This window comes from Zeus faber (assembly GCF_960531495.2).
Source record: "Zeus faber genome assembly, chromosome: 22".
NCBI classification, from domain to species: Eukaryota; Metazoa; Chordata; class Actinopteri; order Zeiformes; family Zeidae; genus Zeus; species Zeus faber.
The window spans coordinates 10,536,510-10,547,688 of NC_137209.1; the positions used below are offsets into that span (position 1 = coordinate 10,536,510).

General features: G+C 45.2%; 1 protein-coding gene across 1 annotated transcript in view; it reads right to left on the reverse strand.

The window, feature by feature from the left end:
• Nucleotides 1–11,179, reverse strand: part of pcxb (pyruvate carboxylase b) — a gene marked incomplete at both ends in the record, with an annotated part of 257,867 nt that overhangs the window by 15,338 nt on the left and 231,350 nt on the right. Inside the window, 2 exons of the mRNA XM_080023630.1 lie at nucleotides 4,835–4,921; nucleotides 6,090–6,247. Coding sequence (XP_079879756.1) covers nucleotides 4,835–4,921; nucleotides 6,090–6,247 — 245 coding nt within the window. The remainder of the gene's footprint in view (nucleotides 1–4,834; nucleotides 4,922–6,089; nucleotides 6,248–11,179) is intronic.

An 11,179-nucleotide genomic window follows, 5' to 3' on the forward strand; every position in this document is an offset into this window, starting at 1 on the left:
TCTCACCTCCATCCTCTCTTGCTCTATCAAATATTTTCACTGTTTCCATTCCCGGCGGTGCTAAGACGGACATTTTCAATCACTCCTGACGAATTACACCCGCAGCCTGCGTGCACACACACGCACACACACAGGAAATCTGTTTTTTGAGGCCTACTTGAGGCTTATTAAGATCAAGTTCCCAGTTACAGTATAATCCCGGCAGTGAGAGGGGGAATCAGATCTAAACCTCGTGAATCTCTTGAATCTGGGTCACATTTGGGCTAAAAGAGGGACCCAAAGAGAATTCTCCCGCTTCCCGTGTGAATCTAACACAACCTTTATTTGACGATTCTCTCCGACGTCTAATGAGCACTGCCATTGACGGACGATTCAAAATAAATGAAACGTATGGACGGAGATTGCGCCTCCTCCGACTCCAGCTGACCAGAGGTACAGTATGGAAATACAAAACGTTTCGAACATTAGTATTTTTTTTGCCTTTTTGTTTCCTGCATTTTACACAATACATCCACAAATGCCTGCCCAGAGCGATGGTGGATTGTGTGGTATGCAAAATTATATTTCAAGCTCTATTTCAGTGTTGATGTTTGAGCAAATCTGAGCCGCCGCCTACAGGATATTCAGCCGTAAAATGTGATTCAATAAGTTGAATAGTTAGTGGAAGAGCACGGGATTGATTTGGCAGCAATAGTCCAACATATTCCAGACGTATTACAAATAGAGCTTGAAATACCACCATTACATCTAATGCGACACGAAACATTCATTAATTAGCTGAAAAATTCAGAGTGCACTCAGAACTGGCATCAGATTTGACTGGTTATACAATGATCACCCCCTCGATGGAACTCCCAGCTCTCCGTTTTAACTTACGCCGACCTCTCTGCCAGCAAGTCACTGTTCATGCTCGAGGGCTTGTCCCACTTTCACCCTTCCGAACTGTTTCAACGCGCTGAGTGCATTAACGCTGCAGAGAGTCACACTGTGCCGTGAGAAGCAGATCAAAAAATGATCCACCCCGCCATCCACCCTTGGCATCACCTCATCATCTACCAATGATCATAATACGCTGCTGCAATCTATGAAGCCTTAAATTCCAGGGAAACCAGCGGATTTGCATACATGTATTTTCTCTTTCGCAGTACTTGACGCTGGGTTTTGGGGAAATGATTCAATCTGCGTATTACTGTCGGCGCTATGGGGCGATCCAGGTTTAATTGAGGACTCCGCAAATTGTTGGCCGTGGCAGACGGGTTAGGATGGCTCTCCACCTTCTGAATCCCGCTGGAGGTAGGAGTCGTTTTCTAGGTTGAGAAAGTTGACGAAATGCGAAGGCAGGAATGAATTTGCGCCACCGAGATTTTTTGAGACGCTTGATGAATACATGACCTCAAGTCCATTTTCATCGAAACGTTAGCAATGCTGCCGTGCAGAGGATTCAAACACTCCAAGGTGTGTGTGGACGTGCGTGCATAAGCATAAGCGTCACACGCACGCACGCACGCACGCACGCACGCACGCACGCACACACACACACACACACACACACACACACACACACACACACACACACACACACACACACACACACACACACACACACACACACACACACACACACACACTGAGCGATGGAAGCTGTCAGGTGAGAAGCAGGAGGAGACATGAGAAGGGAGTGATAACGAGAGAGTTGGGGAGGAAGATGAGCAGTGGCAAAATGACGAAGCGACTGAGAGGTTCTGGACGGAGGGAGAAGCCGGGAGACAGAGTGATGAGCAAAGTGACAGCGAAAGAGTGATGGGCATAGCGGAGTGGAGAAAAACAGCAGGAGAGGCAAAGAGACGGCGGCGAGGGACATATGCAAAACCCTGGGCAGGCCGACAGGAAGCTGACTTTAGAGAGAGAGAGCCGGAGGTGTGTGTGTGTTTTAATTGCGCAGCTGAAAGAACAACAGCAGGGAGATGGGATACACAGACAGGGGCTTAGATAGCTTTATTCTAGCTTTTCATTCTTTTTTTTTTCATTGCAAAATGTACTACTATTTACCCGTTTCTTGAGCGCGTCAATTTTGTATTTTACTAATTTTAATTTTTTTACTTGGCGTAAGTGTCGTGTATATTCTTACTTTCTGTACTTATTATATCCCTGTATTCCTGCATAATGTTCCTCACTGAGCTGCTGCGACACCCAAATCTCCCATCCCGAGGACCAACAAAGTACCATCTTATCAAGCTGTTTGGAGACCTCTGAAACATACAGTATCTGCGTGTGTTTGTGTTTGTCTATTGTCATGTGGAGAGTCAGTCTATTTGTCTGTGTAGGCTGTTTCAAAACTGCACAGTGTACTATGACCACATGATTTTAGACATGTGAACACCGCTTATACCAACATCTGTGTGTGTGTGCCCGCGCTCACTTTTTGTACAGTGGCGACAGCGAGCCCTTTCCTCCATATAATGCATATAGAAAGACTGAGAACCAAAACAGTCTGAGACACATTGCTTGCGTCACCAGAGTTCTGTCTGCGTGTAGTGTGTTAGAGGGTAGGCGTGGTCCGAGCAGGGGTAGATGGGTACGTACTTAATGCTGCACAGCCTGCATGCGGCAGACAATCATATTCCGGCTGACCTCTGGCAGCCGCTCCACGGACATTGAGGCCAAACCCTTGTGTGCATTTCTGTTCACGTCGTTCTGTGTGTGTTAAGTGTGTGTGTGTGTGTGTGTGTGTGTGTGTGTGTGTGCGTGTGTGTGTGTGTGAACTTCCTATCTGCCTGCAGCCGACGCGCGCAAGCCTTCTGCCTCTCTTATCGACAGGGCAACAGTGTGAGGGTTAGCCATTGTCGGGCTAACGGGATACAACAGACATTCTCACGGCACCCACAGGCACATTAAGCCAACATTGGCTTGTGCAACGGAGCCCGTTGAGCGTTAATTGAATTGACGGGGAGGGGGAGGTCGGAGGGAGGGAAGGAATTGATATGAGCGAGCGGGGAAGCGAGGGGGAAAATTGAAAGACCGTACAGAGCTTCAGAGGAAAAGAGTTGGAGGGACGGAGCAAGAACGCAGGAGGAAAAAAAAAAAAAAATGGCTGAGACAACGATTTAGTCTCCACAGAGCAATAGAAGGAGAAAGAAGGAAGAGGGCGGGAAAATGCGAGAGACTGCGGAGGGTGAGAGGAAAGCAGAACAAAGTGAGCACCATTTAATGAGACAGCGAAACAGAGAGAGAGAGAGCCCAGAGAGGGATCAATCTATTAGCGAGCCTGAACAAATGATGTGGGTAGAAAAGCCAATGAATTAAAGATAATGGAAAAACAAAAAAGCAATATGGCCAGTAACTGTTACGGGTAATGATAATGCTGACTGCTGTGATTGGTGTGTGTACGTCTATGTTTAACCTTGAGGGGTGCATTCACCGTCCAATCCCCCCGACCCCCCAAAAACCATCGATCTACTGAGGTTAAGTAAAGGGTAAAACCGCCTTGTTAAACCAGGGCTTACGGCCAGCTTAAATTCAGCGGTACGGACACACTCGCCACACTACCTTAAATTAAATAAAGCGTCAAGTGGCCTGAGTAAAAGGTGTTTAAGGCAGGGAGCGAGAAAGAGCAGAACAATCAGGGAAACAAAAAGAGCGAAAGATATAGGAAGGAAAAGTGGAGAGAGAGAGAGAGAGAGGGATAGAAAGAGAGAGAGATAGAAAGAGAGAGAGATAGAAAGAGAGAGAGATAGAGAGAGCGATAGAAAGAGAGAGAGAGAAACCGTCAGAGGGACTGAATCGAGTTAGCGCAGAGCACTTGATCTTTTGCAGTTAATCTGGGATCGTTTGCCTCAGCCAAGCATGGGAGCCCAGGCAGCAAGGCAGAACCAATCACTGCCAGAGATGCCAATATGCTCTCATTGGGGAGGTAAAGAGGGGCCAAAAACCAAAAGCGAGAGGGAAGGCCGAGAATAAAGTCCGCTGAGAAAACTGCTGATTTCCCCTGGACCGTTTGAGCGCTGCCTCTCAAAAACAAATGAGGGAAATAAGTTTGCTCGTGTTTTCTGCCAATGAAGCACCTGTTTCACCCGGTGCTCAACTGTACGACCCCATGTTTGTATGTGTAACATGTATGCTGTGGGGTAAAAAATATATATATTGTCAAATTTTAAAATTGGCTTATAAGAGACTACTGATACGTGCTTCGATTTGCCCAACACAATAAAAACAAAATACAGGTTGCTGCCATGCTGACGTCCACAGCAACTTTTCCAACAAATTACAGGAACTAAATGAGGAAAGGACTTTTTGGGAACAGGAACCATCCAATTGTAATACATTTTAGAACCAAGTTCCTCCTGCGGGAAAGTTCCTGGGTCCTGAAAAGAGTCCTGCGGTGGAAAGAAAAACCCCATAGTAATGATAAATGCCCTACATGCTCTCCTCTCATCCAAGTAGATATAGGACTGAATAGGTCAGACTTCCTGCCCACGTCCCACTGTTACTCAATCGCACCGAGACTGAGACTCACCAGCCACCTTCCATGGGGTTAGTTGAATGTTAAAGCTACAATATGATGTGAACAAATCAAACCCACACATGCTACGTCTATGAGTTCGATAGAAAACCTCTACGTTTTGACGTCATTAAGCCCTACAATGTAATGTGAAAACGAGGGAAAATTTAACTCTGGCTACAAATCTTCACACCTGGGCTGTGGTACGCATGAAGCCCTCACAGGCCTATCCAGGGGAGGGAGGGTTTCTCTAACCACGTCGCCCGTTTGGGAGCCAGCTGGACCGAGGGAAATGCGCCGTGACCTGTGACGAAGCCGCGCTAGTTTGCGTCTCACCTTGATGAGGTCGCCCAGCAGTTTGTTGGCCTCGGTGTAGGCCTTCTTCACCTCCTTAAACTTGTTCCCCAGTCCCATGCTGTGAGCCTGCAACAGAACACACACAGGCAAATGACACCATGTATGAATAACATACCGCAAAAAGGCTTCGAGCCGATCCTTCATTTTTTCTTTCCTTGTACATAATGTTAACAGTCAATCATGATCGAGCCGCTCCAGGGCAACCTAAAGTTATGGTTGTGTTGCAGTGAGCTAGGCTGTCTACAGGTGTGCGCCATGTGTTCCCGTTTATCGGTTTTGCTGTGAAATTGCTTAAAATAGCCAACAAAATAAACCCTTCAGCGGGGGAAGGGCCCTGCAGGAAGTGCACCCCACGTGCATTTTCAAGTTGCTGCGCGGCGCTGGGGAAAGCTGTCGCTTTCCAGATCGTCGGTGACGCATTCCGCTGTGACCGTGCAGTGTGCAGAGGCTGGAGACAGAGCTTTGCACTCAATGTGCCACGCAGCATTAGCCAACGCTTAAGTATTTGAAGCGGAACTTTTGTTCGGAGTTTTAGCAGCGGTACCTCCCATCACGCTTCCACTGTTGATTTTAACTCACACTATGACACATTATGTGTATTTGCATAAAGCTTGGGGGGAAAAGCAGAGGCTTTTCAAAATTTTTTTTTTTTTTTTTTTTACGTCAAGCAGAGGTGCAGTGGAATCTTTGAACCTTCATGTTGTTGATGTTTAAGGCGGGGCACCAACTCTTTCGGTTGGTGGGCAACAAAACTCAACATACAATTTTTCTTGTGCCCAAACAGCGGGTAGCAGCACATGAAAATGATTTCCGCCGGATTTCCATTTTTGGATATCAAGCTCGAACGTCTTATCCTTGGAAATATCTCGGAACTTTTTAGAAAACATTTAGGATTGAAGCGATGGTAACATTGTGTGGCAGTTTTCATTGACAACCTTGAAACGTATATAAAGGGATGATGTGCATTGGTACGTGGACCACTTTTGGCCCACGGGCCGTCAGTTGCGTGTGCCCGCTTGAAGGGATTCAACTCGATGTATCCCCTCCCCCACTGGCAATACTCTAAAATGCATTATTAATCACCTCATCTCCGGCTAACGGGGCCTGTCACGGCTCCTTCATGTGATGACCCACGCCAGCTGGCGGTGTAAGATGTTTTTAATGCATACTAACACATACACACAGTCCATGAATGCACACATTTAGCACCTAAACCAACCACGCCGATCCCCACCTGGAAGTGCAGATTCGTGTACTGTCCGCCGGGGATCTCGTTCTCGTAGACGTCGGCGTTGCCAGACTTCATGGTGGCGGTGCAGTCGAAGGGTGCGTAGAGGCCCCTGGCCACCTCCCAGTACTCGCTGTAGTCGTAGACCTTCTCCAGGGCGATGCCTGGAACGGAGACAGCCGCATTGTTATGCGATGTGCGCCGCGCTCCAGTGCCTTCCAATTCACTTTGGCGGTGGCACAAATTGCTCTCTGGCATTAAATCCGCGGGAAAGTGCAACTCGTAGATCCCACTTTAAGAAGTTTATGAACGGTAACTGAATTTAAGTTCTAAATTCCGCCGTCGGATAAAAAACTCAACAAATAACTAATTCCGCATACAGCACTAGACCAGGCGTTCCCAATCATTTCCTCAGAAAACCCCCTGAATCAAACATGATTCAGACGCCCACATTTAAATGTATTAGCGGCTATTTTTTGGGAGAGCAAGATTTTAGCACATTCTACAATGCAATGAATTAGAACATTATAGTCATAGATCACTTCTTATTTGAACATTTGTGTGGATTTTTGGACCAATACTTTATATTAGGAACCATAGAGAGTGCTGAAGGCCTCGTGACTAGGGACAGGTATCACAGAGTAACTGAAGATACGATGGTACCACCATACTCTTTACGTTGCAAGACAATTCATCTACGACACATCACAATATCTGTGTCACTGAAGAAGAAAAAAGACCCCTAAAAAGGCAAAAAGCAGGAATTGTGTATTCATTCACTGTATTGTGGTGTCAGTTTCACAGAATTTGACAGCTAAAACAATGTACAACAAAAAAGATGTCCAATGTTGAATATCTTAAAATATATAAAATATTCAATCAATACTCAGTTGTTAAATTAAAGTACCAAATGAGGCACGCATGATTCATTCCTTTAAACATGGTAATGAATGAAAAAATATGGTTAGATTTGCCACCAGTAACTAAATTTAATTCCAATAAGTAACCAGTATCATGTTTCATTTCTCATGTTTATAACTCATTTAATTTCATGAAAATTTGTTCAGAATTAAGCAAGTTGCAGTCGATTTTGTAGAGAAGTCTGCATCTCTCAATACACATATTTATTGTATGGTATCATATTTGTTTGCTAGCGGACCCTGACCGCTGCAATATGGCGGACGCGCAGAAGCATTGGGGCAACATAGAGCAGGTTATTCGCCACATCTCGTAAAATAGCAGCAACAAAGTGCGACGTACCGTAAACCAACCATTGCGCTTTGGAGTAAAACACAGCACGCGTCTTGTATCTGTTTTTCACTGCAACTCTGCATCAAGATTTATGGAATTATTACCTGGAAAAAGTGACAGCGGCGGTAAAACTGTTTTTCACTATGACAGTTAAATTTGGGAATTAATCCGCGGTTCACACGCGCGCCGAACCCTGGGGGGTGATCCTTATGAATCACGGATCATCTATGTTCCGTTACGCCACTAGTTTAGAGCGCCAGCTTGTTTTAATAAAAATATCCATATTTGGCGCCAGTGTATGGATAACCCATCTCAAGAGGAAGTACCACGTATTCCAGTATTGATATTTTGTCCCACCCCCTACACGCGAACCCCCCTGGGATCTCTGGCCTGGCACCAGCTCAACAATTACCCTGATATATTTAGGACATATTTAGTGTTTGCCCCAGCAACAACCCCTCTCCAGTTAGATTCATTGGAATGCCCTCAAAATGTCATCCCCAATGAAAAGTTGGACGGAATTAATGGAATTTTGTGGAAGTGGAGTGCAGTGAACCCGATAGAAAATCATTGGCTACCCAGTAGAGTAATTGTACATACATTTGTCTTGGTAACAATAGTGGCTCGGCGTGTCGGGCGCTCAGGCAGCCACAAACTCAACAAATGCAAATACACAAAAACATAATAAGTTGATAGATAGGTGGTTACCGGGCAAAACACATTCAGGCATTCAGTCACTGTTTATATTTAACAGATTCAGAATCGTCCTTGTTGCCAGGTCAGTTTAAACAAGTAAGGAATTCGTCTTGGAGTTTGGTGCATAATAATAGCAATAAACATAGTATGAGAAACTACCAAAGTAAAACGCAAGGACTGCAGGTCAAGAAACAAATGTAAAATAGAACAATAGGAACACAATATGTAAAATATGGCTGTTTTTAAAATAAAGAGCTGTGCAGTTTGTGCAGGAATGTGCAAATGTTCACAGTAAGAAGTATAACTGAATCTTGAATCTAATACTACTACTAAAGGACAACTACTATAACTAATAAATTGTATGCAATGTGCAAGGATCACCCAGGGTGACGAGGACGGCTGGGGCTGGGTTCTTACCGAACTCCACAACCATCTCCACTGTTTTGTTGTGTCGTTGGATAAGTATATGAAAAAAAAAAAAAGAAGAATTAAAATAAACTATTTCTATTTGTTTTATTTAGAGAAACGGAGAACGTGGACGGCTCAAGACGGAAGCCAGCTCCCCTCTAAGAGCTGACTTTTTTAAATTAATTTTTTTGGTAAATTAATACAGACAGTCTGTCTACAGACAAGACATAATAATAGGATGATTCTATAACGTATTTGTTAAATACGATCCAGAAACGTCTAACTTGCAATCACATTTTCAAAAGCATTTTCAATCCGATTATAGTTAGGAGAAAAAATTAAAATAAAAATAAATTTAAAAAAGAGGCTTGAGCTGCGAGTTCCCCCTTTAAAAAAAAACAACAGGAAAGAGAATCGTGATTAGATTGTGGATTGTGATCCCACCTGAAAAAAAAATTGTGATTTGATATTTTTGCCATATCGCCCACCCCTACTTGACAGACCGGTGATGTACAGAGAGAAGAGCGGAGGGGAAAGAACACGGCCTGGAGGGGAAGCGGTGCTGATGGTCCCAGAGTCAAAGATGTGTTTTCCCGGCTACACATGCTGCCTCCTGTCAGTCAGGAAGTCTGTGATACACCTGCAGGTGGAGTCGGGCACGCTCAGCTGGCAGAGCTCGTGCTGCAGCAGAGCCGGGATGACAATATTAAAGGCGGCGATACAATCCACAAACAGGATCCTGGTGGAGGTTCCCGAGGAGTCCAGGTGCTGGAGGATGAAGTGGAGGGCCAAGTTCACAGCATCGTTACAGAGCTGTCGGCTCCGTAGGCGAACCGCAGGGCGTCCAGGAGAGGGTCGGTGATGGATTTAAGGTGGGACTCAAATGACTTCATTCCCACGGAGGTCAGAGCGGCGGGTCTGTAGTCATTAAGTCCTGCGGTACTTGGCTTTTCAGGGATGGGGGAAGACGGTGGAGGTCTCGAAGCAAGGCATGCACATGGCATGTTTCCAGCGAGGCGTTAACGTCTTCAACGCCTCATCGGAGACATGTGAACACCGGAGCATAGTTCTTCATGGTGGACGGAGGAAGTCTGGCCCGGCTGCTTTGCGGGGCTAACAAAACACGGCGTCAACATTACGGCCGCGCTTGATGGGAAACAGGGCGCGGTGGCGTCCTGGACGCGGCCACGGAAGCGTGTTCCGAGCAGAGGACGATGTGCGGGAAAAGACAACGACAACACGGGCAAAGTAGAACTGCGCGACAATTATTGTGTAGCCACCACAGGTAACCCTGGGCAACATATTTCAAATGCAATCGGGATTGCTGTTTGTATATTCAGAGCGTCGCTCCCAGACTATTCAAATTGGACACCGGGCACATGGGCCACAGACGAGGCACAGCAGAGCATTCAAATGCTCGCAACAGCACGGAATGGGAAGACGGCCCACGGCAGAACCCGGCAGTGCCGCGTGGCTTAGGAACAATACCTTTTTGTAAATGAATACTTCTGCTAATGGAAAATTATTTATAATATTTCACTATGAATGCAGGAAAAGACTTCATGCCTGCTTTATAATGACTATTACAATTAATACATGGTTTCAGAACAAAAGGAGATATACATAAAGGAGGATTCGTATCATTGGACTTAATAGTTAAACTGAGCAGCTTAACGCCCACTACGTACAGCGCGAGGCTGAAGCCAGATTTTCCAAAAGCAACGAAAAAGAGAAAATTAAAAACTAATTTCTAACTTCGCTGTGCCTCACTGAGACCCGTTCATCGAACTCGAGAACCGATATAACCCAACAAATTATAAACGTCACCTGAACATATTGAGAACAGAGCCATATTAGTGATGCAATCAGCCTCAAAGTATCACTGCCGACGCATTCAGTGCGTTTCTCTTTTAAAATCATCCTCTTCAAAAATCCATCCTCTCACCCCTTTGTTAATCTCGGCAATTCGGCTATCCCGTTTTAAAGGAACCAAACCGCGTAAAGACAGAGTACAAACCCTTTGTTCATGCAGAAGCTCTGAAAGTGAATTCAGTAGCACGTTGGGCACTGAGGTGGATTATCTTGACTATAGGAAGCTTCAATTAATGTTAACCCCTCCACCAGGAAACATCTGAGCATCTGGGCTTTCTTGGTCGAGCGCGGCGCACGGCTAATGATGACAAGTGTCATGCACGTTAATGTGACACCGCCTGCGATGGGATGCCGCCGCTGAGCGGTGACCTCCGTTTATGTGCTAATTAACAGTCGGCCAAGTTACTGTGAGAGGTGCTTGCCCACTTCCACTGTGATTGCTGGAAAATTAATGAGTGGGTCTCCCCCCCCCCCCCCCCCTAAACGTTAGTAGTAGTAATTAATTACATTAACCAGCCCTGTTTAAACATTTTAGAAATGTTTTTTTCTGTTCGGATAACTTCCCTCATTAGAAGTGCTATAACTGAAGTATAACTGCACAAGTAATTACTAGGGCTGGGTGATGGGCTGGATCTCAAGATTCTGCTTATACTATTCTTTGTCAATATAGTGACATTTTTTACATGATGAGAATTGTTACTTTTCAGTATGTCATCTGACATGAATTATCAGAATATTTCACAGAATAAATTTAGTCAAATACAGAAATGAAGTATTTCAATTCACTTGCGACGGTGGTGGTATGCATGAAAAGGCTGCATAACTCCCAAACAAAGTATTGATATCACAATCTTCAAATCACAAATTGA